Below are 24,930 nucleotides of genomic sequence, written 5' to 3'. Positions count from 1 at the left end.
AGTCCTTCTCAAATTATAACAAATTAAAACAAGAATTAATAGTTGACTTAATTGGGACATATCAGTTGGGTAACAATTGTATAATAATATCGCTGACACATGTTACAAAAGTTAAAATTCAAAACCAAATTAGCATCAGCTGTAAATTTAATATACTAACATTAGATTGAGATAAGTTGATGTCAATCAGTTCTGCATGGTGCAATCGTGACAAACAAGTCTTAAGCTGTCTTTTACATAAGTCTGCAGTTGATGGAAAGCAACCAAACATCTGATTCATACTGTCTGTTCCAACAATGTGTTATGTGATGACGAATGAGTAATCAATACAAAGTGTGATGACTTGCAAGCTATGCTGACCTCCTTAGGTTGCTTGGTCAGCTGCATTTATAGTCTCTGTCCAAAACTTTCACAAACCTTTTTAACAAATAGTTTGTGTTAAACACAGTAATCAAACACAAATTGTTTTTCACTGTGAAAAATGCACTTCAAATTATGAGTGTTTTAAGAGATTTGTAATATTTTATTTTCGCTTTGTCTATGTTGTAGATAATTCCTTATTACTGTGTGATAATGGTTAGCGGACTGTAATTTCATAGGTAGAAAATAAATCCTTATATATAATACGTGAAGGCGTTTTCTACGAAACACTTCTCCTCCGTTAATAATGGACGGATTTTTACAAACAATGTGTCAAAATTAAGTAATTTTTGTGTAGACACCCCCTTTCACCAATTCCTGTCATAAAAGTCCTCGAACTTTGCTCCACAGGCCATCAAAATCCCAATGTATTTCTTATGGATAAAAAGATTTTGTTTACTTAAACAGACGAATAATTTGTATTATTTACAGCTGTATAGTAAACACATGATGCACACAAGAGCGTTCGATTTCAGTTTCGATAACTGGAGTGGAGTGATTGATTACATTATCTTTGAGTTGACTCTTTCAAGTTATCAGAAATTATGACTGTTATTCGTTTTGAATTAACGCCTTTAATACTTTGCAATTGCTCGAATTCAAGCAACAGATGCACTAGTAAAAACTATTGTTTGATTGTTTACATTATTAGACAATAGCTTTTATTTATTTTCTACCTATGAAATAGCTACTACAAACAATTGGTAGCTAAACTCATACCAACAAATTAAGAAGAACACATAAAAAACATATTGTAAGAAATTATTATACAACCTAGCCGCAGAAAACCTGCAGACCAAGTAAATATCAGTTTGTCTCATTGGATTTTAAATAAAATATTTGCATAATAAAGTCATATTGATTCCTCACTTGAATAACATTACATTTGACAATTACTTAGGTTTGCTGCTGCGGCAAAGGGAAAAAGAATTTTTTGACAAAACATGTAGTATAGAATGAAATTAATAAATTTTCCAAACTTGAATAAAAATATATCCATAAACAGGCAAACTACAACAGTTTTCTTTTCTCCATAAGAATAAGATGAGAGTTTTAATTGTATAGTTTTTTTTTTAATTTTCTCCGTAACCTTTATAACAACACCTCAATATACAAAATTGTTTGTTTTTTAAGCTCTACTTGATGGCTACAATGAAAATTGGGAATTTCCATGTTTTAAGAGTAAACATTTGAAAACCCCAATACCCAAAAAAAATCAAACTCTCTAGTCGTATGATTATGTGGTTATGTTATGCTTGTCTTCAAATCTGAAGGTTGCTGGTTTGATTTAATCGTAACAAGACCATGGATAAGATCCTTCTCTTGTAAAAAAGTGTTAAAAGTTAATGGCACAAAAATACAAACTAAATAAAAAAGGAATTAATCCAAAATATGTAAAAAATTAAGTTACAAAAGAAATAATTAGAAATATTGTGTTTACATTCTAATATTATTTTTTATTAAATAGAATTTGTGATTTCTAAAATGGAGGAATCCAAATAAAAAACAACACTTCAGTAACACTAATTTATTTCCTTTCAATGTTGAAATATTGCCAAGTGCAGCAACAGTGCAAAGTCTAATTGTTGTCTTGGCTGAAATTATGCTGTAGCAATAAATTGTTGCAAGCTTGCATGAGCACTTTTCTTATACACTATTTGGAATTGAGAGTCAACAGATTTTACCTTGGTAAAAATGTCTTAAAGTATGACTGAGGTCATACAATAATTACCCCTGTATATATTTTTTTTTAATTTAAAGAAAAAATAATATAATAACGAGGAGTCCCATGCACAAATTGCGATTGTAATACAGTTCAAATTTGATTTTGAGGCAAAACGAATAATGTAATAACCCTTTACATTAAAAAAATTGTTTATTTATGACTTTTGTTAGGCAAATAAAACTAGTCTACTCTACTAATTTTCTACAAATTAAAATTTTTTATTGTAGATCTATACCATAAAGAGTGATTTACCCACATCAATCAGGTTACAATTCACTAAAAGAAGCAACAGTATATAAAATCCATTTTCATGAACTGTTTTGCCTCTTGTTTACCATCTGACGGAGGTTAAACGTTCAATTGAAGGATAAACTGTTATAAATTACAATGCCCATTTAAAACCGATATAAAGAAAGTCTGTCAGCAACACTGGATTTTTTCAAGTGAAATCTAGGAATAAACCAATCACTAGGGGCGCAAAAATCCAAAGAAAATTACCTTTTTAGTTATGATTTGACCCTCCACTAGATTGTGAACTGTAAAATGACACCTGAATCGTAAAAACCAGTTTAAAGGACAGCTGAAAAAAATGACGTTACAATGAAAACCCTTATTGTATTAAGTAGGCTACTGTATATAAAATATAGATAAAGCTTACTACTCAGAGAATATTTAGACAGCCCTCTAAAGTCATTAAATTATGTTTCACTACTCTAATTTTTTGTTACATTTCTACTTTACTGCTATTACAAACAACTTTTTCTTATGTATTGATTGTACATTTTTAAGAAAGTGTTGCGCAAATATGATTTTTATATGTGTCTGTTTTCATATCATATCATATGATTGAATGTCCTACAATGCTTAAAACTTGTGTCCTACTTCTTAATCACCGTTTATTCGTTTTTCAGAATTTGTATTTAAATTTACTTCAATTAGGAATCATTGAGATGGGGACGTTATGTATCAACGAGTACCTACTTTTAACTATGGATACAATTTTTTTTAAGTGAATGTAGATTTGGCCTACTTTTACTTCGTAGTCTGCCCTTCTTGATTGACCATTCAATGCTGCCCAATTCCGTTTCACCTTGAGTAGTGTCATGTAATATTGACTACATAGTTCCAAGGAGCTTTTTTGCTGGTTTACAAAGGTCAAAGCTAGCTAATACCAGGCAAATATTTTCTTTCTTGGGGGGGAGGGGATTGGTCTCTTTGGACTTTGTAAGCTTACACAAATTATTTTTTAAGAAAATACTGACAAACTTGGCTTAACTAATTAAACATTTTAATTGTAGTTCTATATTATAATGAGTGATTTACCTACCTCAATCAGGTTATAATTAGGCGAGAATGCAGAAAAGAATAATTAGGTTTTTTAAATCTACTACAGGGTGACTGCCGGGAACCGGACGAATTTGCAACAGCTGTTACATTGTTGCTACACGTGCTAGGGAGATTGAGGTTATGTCATTGTTTTGAGTGAGCTTTACCATTTTAGTCACGATGGATCAGTGGTCAGTGCAGCATCGTGTTTTTGCATATGACACATTTATTAAAAATGGCGAATCCGTTATCAAAAACACAGCGTATCTTCCGACGCCACTTTAATATTGCGCGAAATGACTCGGTTCCAAGCCGGAATACATTGCTAAGATGGGTGCACAAGTTCAGAAAAACAGGAACAGTATTAAAGAAAAAGCCACCCGGTCCAGCAAGAACAGTGAGAACACCAGACAACATCGCCACAGTGAGAACTGCTTTGATGAGGAGCCCGAAGTTTTTTGAGGAAAGTGGAGTCACAGTGACAGTGAATTCTGCACACTATGTTCATATGTTGGAAACATATCTCAAGCCACAACTTCGGAGGTGAGGAATAAACGTGAAAAATGTTTACTTCCAACAAGATGGGGCCACAGCACATACTGCCGCTGCATCGATGTGAGTTGTGAAGAAGATGTTCCCTGGCAAGTTGATTTCACGTTTTGGTGACGTGCCGTGGCCGCCGAGGTCACCAGATTTGTCACCCTGTGACTATTTCTTATGGGGGTATTTGAAAGCTCGTGTCTATGTTCACAAACCACGAACATTATTACAGCTAAAAGATGCAATCACCGAAGAGGTGAATTTGATTGGGCAAGACATGTTGATGAGAGTGCGTAATGATTTTCTCCAGAGGTTGGAAACCTGTATCCAGGTTAACGGCCATCATATGCATGATATCATCTTTAAGAAATAAACCCAAACTAGGATAAAAGGTTCCATAAAACATATGTTTTTTTGAAATGGTATGTTTTCACCAATATATATTCAACAAATAAATAATTTTACTATATAAAATAAGGTTGTACTATTCATTTAAAAAACGTCCGGTTCCCGGCAGTCACCCTGTATAAGAAACAGTTACAACACACTTATCAGGAAACATATAGGAAAAGCTGAGTTGTACTTATTGACTATTTAAATGAAGATCTCTTTATGTACTACCAGTATTTTATAAAGTGTATTGCATTTTGAATGTATGCAAAAGTTAAATTCACTATCCATATGGCATCAAGAAACAAATCTTCATACAAACAAAATGCAATTAAATATCAGAACGAAACATACCATTAAATAATATTTTAATGTGGATTGCTTTTTCTAGCATGTAACCATACAAAAAAATACAAAAACATTAAAAAAATCATAATAAGGTAATATAAGTTGACAGGCTTAAATCCCCTAAAATAAATTTTGACATAGTTTTAAATCAACCTAAAAATAAATTTTATCAGTCTAGTTTTATAAGACTTGAACTAGGCCTATAACTTATTTCAGGGAGTCGACAGATTGTGTTGTACATCAAGTCACTTTGTTGCATCATAGTGTTTTTACACTAATTGTAATCTTCCATCGCCTCTATCTACCTGAGTACAGGATTGTGTAACCACAGCAATTTGTTCTCCGTTGACGTCATTGTAGGTGTTATCAAATTAGATTACAAATTACTAATCTATCAATCACCACTCAATCACAGAGTTGTTAGGGAAAATCTATTAATGTTTTTGGTTCTAGAGTTATCAGCTTTTCAATAGTTAAGCGACATGGTTCTCATTTCAGATACTCTGGGTTTTAAGATAATTTTTCTAATAATAATAGTCTTACACGGATAAAAAAAGGAAGTCTTGTACAACAAAATGTTGATATCTCTTAACCTAACTTGGAAATTTTCACTAAAATGTAAACTAGGGTACAATAAATATTTATTTAAAAAAATGTGTATTTACAATTAAATATTTTAAAATCAAAATCATGTTTATAAACTTTTTAATTATTTACAGTATAATAGAACATCTTTTATCTGATACACTTCTTCCTGATAAGATTGGCCTCTGGATCGTTTGAATTAACTAATGAAGATTTAAACTTCCGGGTTACTGTCAAAACAATCCCGTGTAGTTTGAACGACTTCAGCTGTTTCGTGCTGCGAATTGAGCATATCAACAGGTCAGAATGTCAGCTGATATTTACAAATTCCTCATGGTGAAATGTGTGCTAGAAGTAGACACCAGTCTGAAAGTGCCATTCAAAGTGGAGGTTTCATTGCAGAAAGAAAATAACCCTTCCACAGCAAACCTGCTCTCCATTTACCTGATTGGCTTTTCACTGAGATATTCCCTTAAGCTTGGACGTCCCAGGGTCGTACGATTGTGCGAGTTTATTAAGCTACGTAGAACAGTTTCCAAATGTAGCTTTTTCCAAGGACAGCATTGCCCATGACAGACATGCCTAAGTACGTTATTATAGTCTCCATTTCCCCTCCATTTCCTCCAATTCTCAGTGAACGTCAAAAATGAACACTCATGCGCTTCTCTGGTGTAATAAATACACATTCTTTAACAGTAAATTTTTAATGTCAAATCAGTTCACGATAAACAATGTTTTAGCCTAAACACAATAATCATCTTTAAGCGACCCTGCTCAGAAGTGTCTTCTCCGAAGAACTGTAGCCCAGCGAAGGACCTTGCTCTACAGGCGGTAACGTAGAGCTGGCCGTGTCCTAACATAGGTTTTGGAAGATACACTCCAACTTTGCCAATTGACTGTCATTGCAAATGCTGGGATAATAAGGAACACTAATGGGAGCACAGTGTCAGAAGGTCGCAAGTTAATTCTTTGAACCAGTACACGGAGTCCAGATGAAGCTCTCCAGCTCAATACCGCTAAGACTACCAATAATTTTTGTCCGGCAACGCTGTAGCATGTCTTGAAAAACATAGAAGAGTACTTAAGAAGTGCCATTAAAAAAGCAGTTAATAGTGAACAAAATAAAAAAAACTAACTTAAGCCATGTAATCTTAACACAAATATTATCTGTTTTCATTACAACATAAACATATACAAATATTTCCAGATGTTAAAAGGAATAGCTTGAACCTGTAAACAAAAAAGGTAAACATTGGAACTTTAAAAGCCACTGGGGCAGAGCCCAGGTGACCTTTTCAACTTTTAAGACCTTATATGACATCTACTCAATGAGATCTTCCCAATGAGCCGTAAACTAACAAAATCGATTGAGAAACCACAGAGGAGTTCTGTCTACAAATCATGCTTGCCTATTTTATATATAGATTTGTCACATTAATTCCCTATTAAATACGAGGCGAAGAATCGACTGCGATTTGTAGCTCCCCAGCAGTAAGTAAGTAAGTAATTCCCTATTAAAAAAAAAACAAAAAAAACATCAATGTTGGATTTATCAAGAGGTAAATTAAATTGTACCATCATACTTAAGCAATAGTAATCCAGGGGCTTCAACATGGAATTTATTTAGTACCTTATAGGTTGTTGATTTAATCTCTTTCCCAATCTATGAAATCACTCTTTCTACTCAGTGAGACAGCTGGCTATACTCATTGCATCAGCAACTAAGTAAAATGAATATTCCATTGCCATCAATTAGTGTTTTTGTTCTCACCTCTTGTTGCAGATGTTAACAAAAGAAAAAACAAACTTACATTGTGACGTAACACCATGTTTGTAAATCAGCTGGCTCAGAGGCAAGGTTAAACTGCATGATTTTTTTAGCAAAATAAACATTTTCTCTTTTATAGCTACTAATAAAAAAGAGCTTTATGCATATTTGCCCAGTGGACGTTGTTAAAATACTAACACAGACACAAAAACAAACTTATATAATGCGTATATACTGACCCATCTCTCTCGTACTGTTCACTAGAATGTCGGAAACTAGGCCCACTGGACACAAGAATATTCTAATTTGATGGTGAAAACTTAAAATGGGTTGAAACAATGTTAACCAATTATGTTACCTTTAGAACACTCGTTATTATAATATGTAATTTTTACTACATTAGGTAACATGCCAGATCATGTCTGGGTAGCGGAGTGGTTGTGGTGCTCGCTTTCATTTCTGAACGTTGATGGTTTGATTCCAAGGGGGATGGACCCAGATACCATTTCTCAAGGGGTTACCAATTAATCTTGTTATGTGGTGACAGTAGGGTAAAGCTGGAAAGTAACAGATAACATTATCATAATGTTAGATAACATATATGTGTTTGGAATCTTGTTACTTTCCAACTTCTTGCAACGCTCCTGTTTAAAGAAACAAGAAAAAAACATACAAAATACAAATAAAAATTCAACACAAATGTAAACTGGAGGTGCTACCAAATTAAGTCCAAACCTAACAGTTTGGTAGAATTCAAATTATATAATAATTTTGAGAAGTTCATTAAATTTTATTTCCCTATTTGCGCAGGTGCCTTCGGCTACTTTGAGGTGACTAAGCCTGACATCACCAAGTATTGCAAAGCAGCTCTGTTCTCTGAGGTGGGCAAGAGGACGAATATTGCGGTTAGGTTCTCCACAGTCGGGGGTGAAAGCGGCTCAGCTGACACTGTCAGGTATGCACAACCTTAAGAACTAGACATCATCCCCATGTTGAAGTTGTCGCCAGTTTAAGTGCATTCATGTCAGAGCTTTGATAATCGATACAAGTTGCGATCCTAGCAACACGTAGATAGGCCTAATAGCTGTGTAATGGGCCTGTTTAAGTTGGAGCTGCACTGTTATTTTTTTGGGTCCCGGCCATCGATGAGAGCAGCAATAATAGCTCAGTAGCTCAGTTCTTTTTCTCAGCTAGTATCAAGCTACATGGATGTTGACAATTTAATATGACAAGTTTATACGAGACCAGCCTTATGGGACAAGTATGATAAAAATCACCACAATAAATTTGTGTTAAACAACTTGTGGAGTGAAATTGCTCAGGAATTTAACACAGACATTGATAGGTTTGATATAATGTGCATAATAATTCACGTTTTCTACATCCTAGTAAAAAATCTTTTACTGCCTTTGATGTTAAAATTAAATCTTCTTCTTCAAAACCAATCATCACAAACTGGTTTTTAACAAAACTCAAACTCACAAATCAACCTTTCAGTAAGAGTGCCACGGTTCAGACATGAACAATCAACTTAACCAGAGCGCTACTCCCTACTAGCGTCTGTGCTCTCATCGTCTCTGTGATCATTTATCGCATCTCCGAATGCACCCTTTAAGCCACGAATTGATTGCGCTGATTTCAATTCCTGATCACTGTTCACAATTTGCCATTTTTTAATAGAGTAAAAATTATTGGACCACACATTTTTAAGATGTATCATCTTTAATGTCGTATATACAATCTCAGTTACAAAAACTGAGGAGGAAAATACATTTTCATTCTTTAGCACAAACTGTGAGTGGCTCAATAAACTAAATTCTTTTTGAATAAAAAATAGGCTATAGCTAGTCTTTCAAGATTGGATGTCTGCTTTGTATCCAATAGTCAATGGTAACTAACATTTGTAATAAATAAATAATATAGTGTATGGTAAATGGTTTATTTTGTAATAGAACTGAACTTAGAATTAGCAGAAGAATACTTAAGCACCATAATCACCATACTAACAGTGTAAAATCCTGAGTAAATTCAGCCAGCAGAAGTGCCTTGAATAGTCTTCTGTCAAAGCGTTTCTCACACGGGGTTCAATTGGATAATTTAAAAATTTACGAAAATATCTTTTGACTGATTCTCCTGTGTGGATCTGAAAGAGGAGCTCAAGGCAATGGCGCTGAGACAAAGCTATAGTAACTTAAAATAATTATTCAGAAAAATCTTTGGTCATACAAAAGAAAATGTTGAATGGAGAATCAAACATAATGGAGACTTAAAGGCAGTAGCGGCTGGTGTTCGTAGGTGGTGGGAGGGCTCTGCATATTTTTACATATAAACTAAAGCCTAACATCATACATGTTTGTCAAAGAATGCACACTATCACATTTATGTGAAAAATATTGTTATTTCTAACACTTCAGACTTTCCCCTTGAATTTAGATTCTCTCATCTTCAGCGGGAAGAGGCTTATCAGCTATAGACTGGAGCTACTAAATATACTCCATGTTGATGAAGATTGATTAAATACTCTGTAATCATCACTAAGCTTTTAGTGAACAATGTGTTCAATGATAATTTTACTCTCTGCAGGGATCCTCGTGGATTCGCTGTCAAGTTTTACACGGAGGAAGGCAACTGGGACCTCGTTGGTAACAATACCCCAATCTTCTTCATCAGAGACCCACTTCTGTTCCCCAGCTTCATCCACACCCAGAAGCGTAACCCAGCAACACATCTTAAGGTTGGTAACACAGGATATCAGTAATCACCTTGAGATTCTGTGAGCTATTTCTTGTTGTGAATTTCAACGCCATTGGCATGTGTTTATGGTACAAAGTCGGTCTTGTTGTTTAAAATAAACCTTTTTTGTTAGATACAGTCAGAGGTGCCCATCCCCCCTAAACCCAGAGGCGCAATCCCCCCCCCCAAGCCAAATGAGTAGTTCTCCCCCCCCCCCAATTTATGTTGTCGTTTATTTAAACCTACCCTCCCTCCACCAATTTATCTCTTTACCTCATAAAACGAGTATTTAAAGTATTTAGTAAACTTGAGGTACAAAAAACAAACTTGCTGATTGAGAATCAAAATTAAATGTTTAATAGGAAACGTCATTTAACAATACATATCTAACTAATCGTTGAATTAGAAGTTTTTCAATTTACAAAATTCCGAATTTGTATTGTCAGCCAACATGTGCTCAGTATTGCTATATACAACGTCTTCAACACGTTCAACAATATACTCGGTGAATTACTCTACTCCAACACAGTACTGTAACTGTACAATATATTAGGTGGCGTTAATGTTTACAGGGCTTAAGAATTCAAACAGCTTTAAGTGTATTAATAATACTTTGGCATAAAGTATCTTAATTGTTTAAAAATTATAGGCAGAGTCACGAAATAAGTCAGACTTGTTGCTCGCCACTTCCAGGCTGCCTTATACAAAAATCGCCGGGCAAAATGCCATGCCACCAGAACAAAAGGTTTTTGTGAAGAAGTAATCTTATAATTCATTTTTATAGCCCCAGGATTGCCTTTTATGACTAAAATGGTAGGAACGCATCTTGTCAGATAATCCGTTTGTACACAAAACACGTAAACTATAAGAGATAGGCCTATCAATTCACGCGTGTACATTGCCGTCAGCAGGACTAAACTGAAGTAAACTGAATCAGGTTATGACGGAAAGACGTGGTCTCTGGATTGTCGTCTGCGTTATCAAAAGCTGATATTGGACTAATTGTAGTGACGGAGGAAAGTATGTTGAAAATATAATGGGATTCATAATTGAGTTTTTCATTCAAAACCATTGACAATAATAACCAATTTATATGCTGGATATAAATGATGGTCTCGAAATTCTACAGTACTGCACAAAAGGAAATTTATTAAATACTTTGAGGAGTTTGAAATATATGAATACATAAAATTGGGGACAGAACAAAATTTTTGAGTGAAAACACTCAATTAATTATGAAACCCATTATATTTTCAATACTCTTCTCAGTCACTGCAATAGTCCAATATCAGCTGTTGAAAACGCAGACGACAATCCAGAGACCACGTCAGTCCGTCATAACCTGAACCCGATTCAGTTTACTTCCAGTCCAGTCTTGCCGACGGCAATGTACACGCGTGAATTGATAGGCCTATCTGTATTCGTTTCGTGTTTTGTGTTAAATGTTTGTAACGTATTCTGACGATTGACACCTCCAGAAGAGGATCTTTTGTAAATCCTGACTATGGTGGATTTAAAGAACCAACAAAACATATGTAGCATGTAAAATTCGACACTGGCATTGTCGAAAATTCGAAAAAGGATTGTCTGACAAGTGCTTTACCATTCTTAGAAGCAATCTTAATTACGAACGGCAACATGTTGTTGGTGTTGATAGTGAGCTACTTTTAGTGAGAAACACTTTTTCGGACTGCTTGTACAAAATTATACAGCCATTATGACAGCTAGCAAAAATTAAAAATCCCCCCCAAAATGCCTTAAAAAAAGTCCCCCCCAAAAATTCCTGTGGCGCAAACGCGCCACAGTACCCCCCCTCTGGGCACCCCTGGATACAGTAGGACAGTTATACACTTTGTGGACTAAGGGGGATTGAACTATGGAAATATGGGGAGTCTAGGACATTAAATAGATAGAATATTAAAAAAAAAACAAATTTAAATGTATAGTATAAAACTGAACAAAAATAAACAAACGTATCAACTAACATCTCTACAGTGCATTCCTTGGCTTCTTAACCCTTTTAGTGCTAAAGCGTCGCTGACAGTGACATGATGAAAAGTGCTAGAGGATTTTGACCAAATAAGCAAGCTTTTAGAAAAAAACTCTTATCTCCCTTATTTATTTATATTTTTTAACAGTTTTTTTTTGTTTTTTTACAAAAATGAATGCACTAAACAATATTGCTTCATCTGTTACATTTTAGGTTCACCAAAAAAATGTATTTTACAAAATAATAAAATCTCATTTTACGAAGAAAAAAAAAATAGTTTGAAATGAAATAAGTATTGTAGGATTTTTTTTAAATGGTCTTATGTTTTACCACTGTAAAAAGAATACTATTGTGATCATTTTGATAAAAAAATTATGCATTTACACATCATACAATGTTTTTTAGAACATAAAACAAATGTCATGACATTTTACGGAAAACCCGAAGCACCATCAAAATGCTTTATAACTACACCATTTGTCAATATAGTTGAATAATGTGACTTTATTTATCACATAACTAAATGTGGTAAAGGATTTTAGTAATTTTGTTAGTGATATAGGTGTATTGTCATGAAAAGATCTATGATGAAATGATAAATTTGATTTACCGACATTTTATTTTCTAAGTTTTACATGAAATAAAACTAGTTAGATAATGTACCAATATTTTTATTTTGCTTTTATTACAAAAAGCATTATTTCATGAATATTTTGGTGAAAAAATTGTCACCCTATGTGTCTAAACTTTTTTTTATAAAAAAAAACACACAAAGTCGTAATTGGCGCATATTTACATCTTATCTTACTAATATTATAAATGTGAAAGTTTGTGTGTTTGTTTGTTTGTTTGTTTGTTTGTTTGAAGTTCAATCACGCATTAACTACTGGACGGATTGGGCTGAAATTTTGCATGATGATACCTCATATTCCCGATTAACATATAGGCATATTCTTATCTCAAAAACCCTTTCGGGCTCCGCCCCAGTGGCTCTGTAGTTCCCCATGTTAACCTTATGAGTATTCATATTTGAAGGGAATTAAAGAATTTAGTCAGCTGTTTCAACTAAAAAAGTTGGTTCTATGATATGGAAAGTATTAAAAAGTTATGAGATTTACCAACAGGGTGCAGCACTATTATTTTTTTGCATTTATGAAAACAGCTTATTTGAACTAAGTAGCAACAAAAAACAGTGATTGGCAATGAGAACTAACTGTCAAAGTAGGATTGTTTACTGTTATGTTTATGTTTTTAATTGCATGAATAATTTGTGATGTTTTGCAAAGTTTTAATTATTTATTTTTCTCTATTGTTTAGGTGCAGTGGTAGAACATTATGGCTATGGTAGATGTGTAATACTATAGTATAGCGTAAATTTTATTATAGTAAACAGTTTTGTTCAAATGTGTCCTACCCCATTGCAAAAGCTAAGTTAGAGTATAACACTGCAATAAACATTTTGCACTTATATGCCAACCCCGTACGAAGGACGGGTACTCAGCTAGTAATTACATATTGGTACAAATACAGATATAATTCATTGCTAAGGGGGGTATTGTGATTGACAACTTAGCAAAGACAGGCTAATAAACTAAAAAAAAAAAAAACAACTAAATATTAGAAGAAAAAATCTTACCATTTTGAGTAAGCCAGGTCATTTCAGTTTCCATGGTAACGGAGGGTCAAATTATCCATGTCTAAAAGTTGTCTTATCCTATGCAACTAAAAATGTATTTACATATTTACAAGTCTTCACTTAGTTCATTAGTCTTTTATGTTTATCAACACCTATGGTGCTGGATGCACTCTGGATTTAGTCCTCTGTCACAGCGCACACACACAAATGCTGATCGGTGTTTGCTATTCTCAGTGCTGCATACCTTGCAGATCCGCAATTTCCTTCCTGGTAACTTTTTTACCCCAAAAAGGTTAGCAGGTCCACCTTGAGGTTGTGGTTGAGCAGGTAGGGTTTGTTGTTTGGTAAGGATCCATTCCTTACCAAGGTCGTGTACCAATGACTGCATGAATTTGATATGGGTCATAGGCTTTACGTTGTTCTGTTTGACATTTTCCTTGTATAATATATATGCGTTCAAAATCATGCGCGAGAATAGACTAAAAACTACTTTCTTCCAAACTTTAACAGTCCTACGCTCATCCATATATGCATACACCATCATGTCAGAGATATCTATTCCCCCCATATATTTATTGTATTCCAAAATGACATCTGGCTTGTTGACAACTTCTTCCCCTACCTGCCTCCTAACTCTACGCCTGACTTCACTGGTTGTTGCCTGAGATGCAGTGGAAATCAACAATACCTGTTTTTTTTTTGTTTTTTATCTCTAAACCCACACAAAAGAAGAAACCCTTTTTTGAAAAATCTCGTAACACCGACACCAAATTTTGATTTTACTGCGTCAGGTAGGCCCTTACGATTGGATCGAATGGTTGCGGTGTAGTATGTTCCAAGCTCATACAATCGAGATGCAAGGGGGATGGAAGCAAAAAAGTTATCTGTAAAGACATGAAACCCTTTATTTAGGTAATTACCTAAGGTGAGAAGTTTTTTTACTACAACAAATCCTTGGCCGAATTCCTTTTGCTCCTGTTTTTCTTCAGATGGGACACGTGCACCTTTATATACAAAAAAACCCAACACATAATTTGTTACGGAGTCACACAACATCCACACCTTCACTCCCCATCTGTGATGTTGTTTTTTAGGTAAGTACTGTTGTAATACTGTATGTGACTTAGTTCCGATGAGAGACTCGTCAACCGAAAGCTGCTCATGTGGAGTATAATAGTGGCGAAATAAGACGTTTGCGTGGTCTACAAGAGGCTGGAACTTTGCACATGGATCAGGTCTTCTTCGGGCAATGACATCGTTGTTCACCAGATGGAAAAACCGTAACAACAGTTGAAACCTATCTCTTGTAAACATTTGTGGAAACCACGGTGTAGCCATTCCGGGGATAGTGGACCAGTAGGAGTATATTGTTGGCTTTCTAATTATGCCCATATTGAAAATGCAAGCAATAAAACCTTTGATCTCTGGAACGCAAGTCGGTAACCACTTCTTGGTTCTAGAGTTATCACTGAACTCAGAACGCTCCAAACATTGTGATGCATATCTATTTGTTTCTCTAACTATGCTGTTTAGAAGCAAAGTTGTGAAAAACAAATTGAAATATGAAACTGGGGGGGAATCTGGTGGTGGCATATGCTTTGGTCCTGGAAGTTCATGGTATGTTACTGGACGAAGTGGGAAATCAACATCAGGTCCAATTTCTTCCAAAATGTCTCCATCCGGTGCATTACCTGGAATTGGGTTTTCATACGCAATAGGGTCTAGCTGTATGGGCGGGTTCACTATTTGGTTAGGTTCATCTAGGCCTACCATGGCAATAGGGTCTGGCTGTATGGGCGGGTTCACAATTAGGTTAGGTTCATCTAGGCCTACCATGGCAATAGTGTCTGGATATGCGGTCGGGTTCAATATTTCGTCAGGTTCATCTACCATCTCCTCCTCAAAAGTGGTGGATTGAACATTCCTAATCGGACTTATAGGAGGAGAATGGTGAGGATTACGTCTACGCTTGGAAATAATTTTCTCTAACCTGGATGGTTTTCGCTTTTTGGGCGTTGACGACACAAATTCTTGTGTAGGCCCACTGTCGATGGATTCGTCTGCACTGTCGTCCTCAGAAGATGGTATATAATCCATGTCTTCGTCGGTATCGTCAGCTTCACTTGGCGAATCCGGTTCATCTTCATCTGTCGTAGGTACGTCGTCATCCTCCTCTTCAAAATCGGAAATATTCTGTGTCAATTGGTCACTAAAAGACTGGTCAATTGTTAGTGTCCCAGTGTCATTTGAAGAGATATCACTGATCAAGGCAAAGTCTCCGGCAAAGTTATCACGATCCATTGTTTTGAAAAAGTTCACCAATGATCCACATTACAACAACTCGTTTTATAAATAGGCCTAACTCGCAAAACTACACAATAAAATATACGAAACTAAAAAAAGAGCACAAACTAACTAGAAAACAAAACTTTATTCACAAATAAGTAAATAACTTTGTTTCAAAACAAACAGCGCAAAACGTAATGTTATCCGTCGTCAGTCAAAGCGTCACTGCGCACAAAGAAACAAAGAATTGAAATGTAAACAGCTGACTGCTAGCGACAGTAAAAGAGCGAAATGAACCGGCGATCGATAATTTGAAGCTTTTGGAACATACTGACGCATTAACCAGCCAATGCATCCATGGCAACAATGCGTACTATACGAAATACGAATAGTCGCTGTGAGCGACGCTCGCACTTTAGTGTAAAAATACATCGTCGCTGGCAGCGACGCTGTAGCACCAAAAGGGTTAATGTTTAAAAAAAATTGTAATATTCAACTGCTTTTTCACTTTTGATGTTTAAAATGCAAATTAATGGGATAGTTAAAGTATTGAGTTTTAGTGTGCATGAAAACAATAAGAAGGCTCTAGGTACTGACCTAATGAAATTAAATAAATCAATCTTTTAAATTTTCAGTTTTTCCTCAAAATTTAAAGTTTGCAGAAGTAAAACCTCTGTTTAAGAAAGGACAAAAAGAAAATCCTAATAATTATCGTCCTATTTCAGTTCTTCCTTCTTTTTCAAAAATCTTTGAAAAGATAGCACTAAATCAAATTTTTACATTTTTAGACGTACACTCAGTTTTGGTCGCTGAGCAATTTGGATTTCGAAAAGGTCACAGTACAGTAGGGGCTCTAAACGAACTTGTTAACGAAGTATCTTGGGCTCTGGATGGGTCACAGAGTACCATGGGGGTCTTCTGTGACCTTTCCAAGGCCTTTGATTGTGTTAACCATAGCATACTTTTAAAAAAGCTTGATGTGTACAAATTCTCAAAGCAATCAATTACATGGATTAAATCATACCTAGAAAACCGGTTCCAAAGAACTGTAATTTTGAAAAATTATTTAGTATCTAAGTCTCCTTACGAGAACATTAAAATGGGTGTCCCACAAGGGTCTATCTTAGGACCTTTGCTCTTTTTACTATATATAAATGATTTACCTAGGAATGTTTCAACAAAAATCATTCTATATGCAGATGACACAACAGCAATTATTAAAGCTAGGTCCCATTTTGAATTGGAGCATAAAATTAATCAAACTTTCTATGAATTGGCAAGCTGGTTTGAAGTTAATGGACTAAAACTTAATCAAGATAAAACCCAACTATTAAATTTTTGTTCCGCACAGTCAAAAGAAGGTTACAGTTCAGAAATTATCTTTCAGGACCAGTTGATACCACTCAGTGGCAGCGCAAATTTCCTTGGTTTGGAACTGGATATTAATTTTTCTTGGAGTAATTGTATTGATAATATTATTAGTAAATTAAATTCAGCCTGTTATCAAATGCTAGTACTACGTAATTATATTGACCTCAAAACTAGAATTGATATCTACTATGCTTTCTTTTTTTCAATTATTAACTATGGGATTGAGTTCTGGGGATTATCATGTGATTCAGTTAAAGTTTTTAAAGTACAGAAAAGGTTTTTAAGAATAATGACTTTCTCATATTTTAGGAAATCTTGTAAATCGCTGTTCAGGGAATTAAATATCTTAACTGTTCCAAATTTATACATATTCAAAACCTTAGTAATGGTACAATCAAACTATGAAAATTTATTAAATGATAATTTTGACCATAGATACAACACAAGGTTTAAAAATAATTTTCAATTACCGATCCATCGTCTGCGTCTCATTGAAAAGACACCAACATACATGGGGAAAAAACTGTACAATAAGTTACCACTAGGTTTAAAAAATATAGCCAATACAATGTCATTTAAAAAGAATCTATCGAAATTTTTAATAGAAAAAAACTACTACCATATTAGTGAGTATTTGTTGTAAACTATGTTTAAATCAAAGTCAGTATTTTTATTTTTATTGTATTTAATTTTTTAACTATAGAATGTAAGATGATCAACAATGTATTTATTATAATTTTGACAATGTCACCTGTTTTGTAGCTAAGCTATGTATAAACGTTTTGTGACAATAAAGTTTGATTTGATTTGATTTGATTTGACCTGGGTGAACCCGTCATTGGCCGTTGCCAACATGTTACATCATCACAGCATGTGTCGAACTATCCAGGTTCTTCTGTAGAATTAATAGTTGAATACCAAATGAAAATTGACATCAGGGTCCAGAATCAACCTCACATGGGGTCGAACCATCTACCGTCACTAAAAATAAGTTTTACTTTTCGTCTACAGCTGAATGAGCTGTAACCTGCTTTACAGCCGTTTCGGCATTAACATGACATCTTCAGCTTAAGCAGCGTCATCACAGTAGAAACACATAACAAGAACACATTTTACAAATTACAAAAATACGAAAATAAAATTTTTAAATCCTTCGTCAGGTTTCTGCTGTCTAGACAGATTGTTAATAAGAAGGGTTTCAAATGTCATTATTGACTCTGGAGTTATTAAGTAATGCTTTGGTGCTATTTGCCCTCTTTAGAAACATATAGGCCTACTGCGGGAACACTTGTCGTACTTCATCAGAACTAGACTGAGTTTGCCTATGCTCTTGTGCCTATGGCTCACTTAATTTCTGGGAATTTATATTACCCTACATTGAGGATGATTATTTTTTACTTTTATAGTAAAAGTTAATTTATTACAAATTAAAAAAAAAGAATTTTTGTGCAGGATCCAGACATGTTCTGGGATTTCATCACTCTGCGTCCTGAGACGACCCATCAGGTAATGTTCCTGTTCTCTGACCGAGGTATTCCCGATGGCTACCGACACATGAACGGTTATGGCTCTCACACGTTCAAACTTGTCAACGAAGCCGGTGAGCCTGTCTACTGCAAATTCCATTATAAGGTTAGTTTACAATTGTGTTCAGTATACGCTATGTTATGTATGCTATGTGTTTAAAGCATTGGCGGCAATTGACCACAAAAAGTAGGGGGGCACCTGGAAAGCATGGGGTTATATTTTTCATAAACTTTATATCTTTATATTCTCATAAAAGTGGGGGATTGAAGTAAGGGAAGTGATAGATTTACTGACACTTTATCAAAACTTGTTTATCCTCTTTCCAGAAATAAGCATTTTAAATTACAAAAATGTTGTTGCATGTATACAAAAGAGGGTTGCAAGATTTCTGTGTGATACTGCCTGAAAATTTACAAGTTGCCAAAGACCAAAAATACTGTGTAATGAAATATACTGATCATAAAATATTACTATTAAAGTATTAACTTGAAATTTCTGGATCGTTTGTAAATGAATCCTTGGGTGTACTTTTGCTGTATGGTAATTTCTATAGTACTGAACAAGCTATGGCGAACAAAGCTAAGCTGGGCATTTTCTACCGATGCGGCGGCCAGTCATTATTATTACTGCCACTCGACTGGATTCAAACTAAAGTGATCGGTTAAAACTCTATTACCACATTAATAAAGTTACATCAACCTGATTCATTTCTCCGAGAATCGTCTTAGGAAAGAGCTAACCATCTTCTACTCGTCAGAGGAGCATGTGCATGTTTGATTTTTTTTAAATTAGCTTTTCGTTAGGAGTGTGGCGATGACTTAGTGTTGGGGCCGTCGACTCCCCTCACTTCCGAGCCAGTGAGTGCATGTTTCTGTGTGTGGTTCAAGAGTGTGTGGTAGTGGTGGGGCCGTCGACTCCCCTCACTTCTGTGCATTACTTTTTAATATTTATTAATATTTATGGTCTATCTTGTTGTTACCTTTATTGTTAAGTTTTCTTTTATTTTCTTCAGAGTTTACCGTACCTTTTGTACATTGTTCTCTTCTGTAAATTTGCTGTTTTTGCCGCCACACTGTGTATTTATTTTGTAGTGTTTCATAATTTTGGGTTTGCTTATATTTAGTCTCTACTTCGTTAATATTTATTGTATTATTGTTCCTGCTTGTTAACTTGTCTTTATTGCCACTTGCTGTGATATTTATCATATATTTATTTTCTCAACTCTGTTTTGTTAATTGAGTGTAAGTATAGCAGATAGTTGTAATGGTCGCATCTATTATTACGTCATCTTTTTTTGGCCATCTGTACAGTATATAATTGCAATGTTAAATGTAAAATGGTGTTTGCCGTATACAAAATAAAATAAAATAAATAAATAAATAAACTGTGTCCCAATCGCTTTATTTGACTTGGAAATATATTTTCCGGCCAATAAAGAGGTCTAAGTTTTATGTTAAAATCTGATAAAAAATGCACTGATATTACAGACGGACCAAGGCATCAAGAACCTAGACGTAGACAAGGCGGGGCAGCTAGCTAGCAGTGACCCTGACTATTCTATCAGAGACTTGTACAATGCCATCGCTCGTGGAGACTTCCCTTCATGGACGTTCCACGTGCAGATCATGACGTTCCAACAGGCCGAGAAATACAAGTGGAATCCCTTCGACCTAACAAAGGTACAAAATCTACCAGACTCGATTTTAAATTAGAGTATTGGTACTGCAAAGTTTTATCATAGACTTTTGGATGTTAAAGCTAACACCCACCCATATAGACCAGCTGTAGCCTCAGGATCACTGAATACAAGCTAATGATTTAAGTTACCTTGCTCCAATGATATTTTGTTGTAGTAAACTGAAGGTGGCTCCACTGGCAACAGTCTGCAGCATCATTCATATTACTGGAGAACGAAGTGTCACAAAGAATTGGAACCTGTCATATTTTTGCACCACACTTAGCTGTCCTAAGGTGGCACTACTAGCTGTAGAAGGTAGCACCGCGTCAATCTCAGTCTCAACTGCCCAGCATCTTTTAATTGATTGTATCCATCATTTATCCTTACAAAATTATGTAATATGTAGCATATTACGCATGCACTGCAGATTAGGTTCGTCTTCTGTTGCTTGTGGAGCCATCCAAGTGTTGTGTGTACCGTCCAAAAATTACAGTGCTATACAGTTAGTACCGGTATACTACTGTCAGGGGAGCCGTAGCCTTAACCTCAAACAGGTAGAACATTGTAGTAACATTATGACTTAAGTGTGATATAATACTAATCTCTTGTAGACATCCTGTATTTAGGGAGACCTGAATTATTATGATACCTGTTGTAGGTGTGGCCCCACAGTGACTTCCCACTGATAGAGGTGGGTAAACTAGTGCTGGATCGCAACCCAGGGAACTACTTTGTAGACGTGGAGCAAGTTGCGTTCAGCCCTGCCCATCTCGTGCCTGGCATTGAACCCAGCCCTGACAAGATGTTACAGGTAAACAGTCGAGTTTGTTTGCTTAATGTACAATCGAGTACTTTTGTTTGTTGTGAAAATATTTAAAAAGTGTCTGGGAAGATGATAATACCAAGGTAAATTTTCTGATGAACAAATCCAGAAGGGGTAAAGTGCTGTTAAAAAAAACCTTTTGTGTTGAGCCTTTTGTCTGATGTCGTAGTATACATTCTGGCGATTAAATTAAGTTGGTGTAAATACTTCACTAAAGTCAATCCATTAAGTTGGGCGTCTGATTTTAGTCTTCTCCTGCTGTCAAATTAAGGACATAAAACAGTTTACAATCCTAAATTACAACTCTTCATTTACCATGCATTTTTAGGGTCGTCTGTTCTCCTACACCGACACCCACCGCCACCGCCTTGGCCCTAACTACCAGCAGCTACCTGTCAACTGTCCCTACAAGGTTAGCAAGGCCAACAACATGCGAGACGGACCAATGTGCTTCGGCGACAACCAGGCCGGCGCACCCAACTACTTCCCTAACAGCTTCAACGGACAATCTCCCGAACCTACCCGCGGAAACTACAGCAAATTCTCTGCCTCTGGCGATGTCGCTAGGTACGTTGTTGGTCAATTGATTTAGGCCTATTGAGTTTTGGTAGACAATGTCACTGGTTGAATTAGTCACCTGTGGACTTTTTAAAAATGCTTCTGAACCTGTTAAACGTCAGTTGCTTGACGAACATCAATCTTATCTATGAGCTCTTCTTGAGGCAGGTGTCTGTTACTTGCCTCAGTTTCAAGAGCGCGCCTCGTTTAGAGATGTGCAGCCATAAAGTAAATTACGTCAATTGATTCTCCAATGGTAAACAAAACAAACATTATATGGTAAACAACTACAAACAATATTTATTGTCGGGACCACGTAAGTTTGCAGTTGGTGGCAGCCAATCACAAGACAAGGCTAGTGCGACATTGCCACATCGCCCGTTGACAACACTAATTAAAATATACTAAGCAATATTTTCAAATCAGCTGGTATTATTAGATTTGGCAACACCGCACGGTTCTCATTGGTTCATTCAAAACCTAAAAATAATTAATTTCAAAACCTAAATATGGTAATTAGGCTCAGTAGGGGCTAGCCCATAAGGACTCTCGGACACCGCCCTCCCAACAATACAGAAATCTATATTTTTTTTATTTATGTAATAAAAAAATAATATGTCGTAATTAAAATAATTAAATTACAATTACTTACGACTACTTAATCAATATGATAATAATATGAAATGAAATAGTTTTAAATTTTGAATCCAGTAATGACTGTTTTTCGATATAGTCGCTTTCATAATGTGGATTGCGGACGGCGGCAACCTCCGTCCCAAACTCAATGCATGTAGTCTTATGGTAGAAACACCTAACAGCGCTGAGGGTGCCGTGACGTCATTCCAATGCTTTACAATAGGGACTCTGGGGCAGAGTCCAAAGCTGCGCGCGCATCCATAAATCAGGGCAGCCACCCTAAACTGGATAATTCTGCATCACACACGATTAGGATAGGAAGAACCATGTTGGCAGCGCTGGAGCCATCATCCACACTGTCACTACCATAAACATAAACTAACCTCACTTCTTTCCATGTCCATGACCACAGTTCAGTTATAGTTTAGTGCCAAACGACCTGTTGTTTTGTGATCAATAGTGTTTTGTGTTTTTTTACTTTTTCCAGTAGATTTTTAAGGTCTGAAATGCCGTCTACAGTCCATGCTCTATCTTGAACCCCCATGACCAAACAAGTGTAGCAGAAAAATGAATTTTTAATTGAACAACCACATAGCCAATCTGCATGATTGTACATATGTGGCAAACATTTTCGTGTGAAGCTATTCTTATTCTTTGAACTGTTTTGAATTTGGTTTATGTTCATGAAAGGTCTAGGAGGTCCTAATTTTTTCAAAGAAATTCTGTGGTCAATATTTTTGATCCCTTCATTGATAATCAGGCTAACTTCGTTAGTGACGTTAGCCGTCGACGACAACGAAATACCGCCGTCCATTATTATTTAGATTTAGGCCTTCAACCCACGGCAAATTTACCCGTAATAACTTATTAAGACTAATAATAAGTAACTATAACTAAAATTGTCCGAGTCACTTTACCTATGGTTAGTTTACTTAGTTTTCGGGTTGATTAGGTTAGCCTATACTAAAACTACAGACGTAACTTATTGACTCAAAAATACCAACTAACTAACTCATCAATTAAGTATAACTATTAATAATTTCTACTTAGCTCTTTCAATTTATTAAATATTTAAATAAAAAATTTAATTTAATTAATTTAATTTAATTTAATTTAGTTAAATATTTAATTAATTATTATCAATTTATTAAATATTTTATTAAATAAATTGGTAAAAACTATTTAAAAAATATACTTTACTTTACTCTACTTATGTCTATTTGCTCATGCATGACAAACAACAGGTGAAATGGGAGTTTTTGGACTATTATTGGACACAGTTTTAGTTTTAGGCGTTAAAATTGCTTTAGAAAGTCACCAAACGGCTTTAAAAATTTAAATTTTTTTCCGGTGGAGGACCCCCCTCTTCTGTAGGGGGGGTCCTCCACACCCCCCCAACCCCCCGGAGCCCCCCCCTAGACAAGGTCCTAGAGCCGCAACTGATTAGGCTCCTCCCTCAACCGCAAACTTTCGTCGTCCCGACAATAGTAATATATTGGTTACAATAGAATAGTTATGTTGATGGTTGTAGTGATTGTTAGTCCTTTAGTCGGTAGTATAAAATAAATAAGGACTTGTACAGATTTTTAAATTTTAAGTTAGCTTAAGAGTATGGTGTAAAATTTTGTATATCACTTGTCCAAAATATGTTTACCGGACTCGTATGGTAATCCCGCACTCGACTACGTCTCACAAAGGAATGACCATAGTCGTCCGGTAAACACCTATTTTTAGAACTAGTAATGTAACATACCATTATGGCTTGTTACTCATTTACTGTTATTTCCACAGGTATAACAGTGATGATGAAGACAACTTCAGTCAGGCTACGTTGTTCTGGCAGAAGACGCTGACTGCAGAACAACGCACAAGAATGGTCAACAACATTGTGGATAACTTGCAAGCGGCTTCAACATTCATTCAGGTACGTAATCACTCATCAGTAAGGTAAAGGAAACTGTCTATTGTCTATTGTCTTGTCTAAGCTGTCTCTGATATGATTTCAAAGAAAGTCAGTCATATTTTTCAGCTTGTTCTAGTCACAACTGGGTTTCTTCAAGGTTCAAGGCTTTTGTAAGTTGATCAATGAGGTGGAGCAGTGATGGAGATAAATGGACAGCCAGGAAAGCATCTCAAAATCATTGTTAAGGTTTGCTTCGTTTCTGGAGGTCGAGAAAAATCTCCTCAATTGCAGTTACACACCTCGTTCAGGTTGTAATGGAGTGACAAAGGTAGTGCCATTTGGAGCTTTTGGACAAATAAATGGAGGTTAGGCTGTAGTACAATCGTATTTTTGATGCTGAAATAGACAATCTGTCTATATGGACCAGCTGTTGTTAATGTTTCATTCAAACAGAACATTTTTGAATGGGGCGGCTCATGGTTTTCTTCGTGATGCACAGCTAAACCCTTTTCAGACTACATTTTTTAATTAAAAAAAACTTAAATTTAAAACAATTTTAGTGTGAAATTTTAATAACAGTAAGGCATGATAAAAAAACTATCTACGTAATTTTTTCTGCATATACTAAAGTTTTCATATAGGCTCATAACGTTTTTTCAGTTAAAGTAGGTGTTTAGAGTAGTTAA

The 24,930-nt window shown here is 35.4% G+C and overlaps 1 protein-coding gene across 1 annotated transcript in view; it reads left to right on the top strand.

Moving 5' to 3' along the window:
• Positions 1–24,930, top strand: part of LOC128993800 (catalase) — a 46,851-nt gene that overhangs the window by 20,888 nt on the left and 1,033 nt on the right. Inside the window, exons 3-9 of the mRNA XM_054417815.1 lie at positions 7,914–8,058; positions 9,687–9,837; positions 18,572–18,751; positions 20,134–20,325; positions 20,983–21,135; positions 21,476–21,714; positions 24,133–24,265. Of these exons, the coding sequence (XP_054273790.1) occupies positions 7,914–8,058; positions 9,687–9,837; positions 18,572–18,751; positions 20,134–20,325; positions 20,983–21,135; positions 21,476–21,714; positions 24,133–24,265 (1,193 nt within the window). The remainder of the gene's footprint in view (positions 1–7,913; positions 8,059–9,686; positions 9,838–18,571; positions 18,752–20,133; positions 20,326–20,982; positions 21,136–21,475; positions 21,715–24,132; positions 24,266–24,930) is intronic.

Source organism: Macrosteles quadrilineatus, unplaced genomic scaffold (genome assembly GCF_028750875.1).
Source record: "Macrosteles quadrilineatus isolate MER2022 unplaced genomic scaffold, UCM_ALF_1.0 Scaffold_5__1_contigs__length_97177068, whole genome shotgun sequence".
NCBI classification, from domain to species: domain Eukaryota; kingdom Metazoa; phylum Arthropoda; class Insecta; order Hemiptera; family Cicadellidae; genus Macrosteles; species Macrosteles quadrilineatus.
Note: the sequence above shows the minus strand (reverse complement) of the source record. Positions and strands in the feature narration are given on the sequence as shown.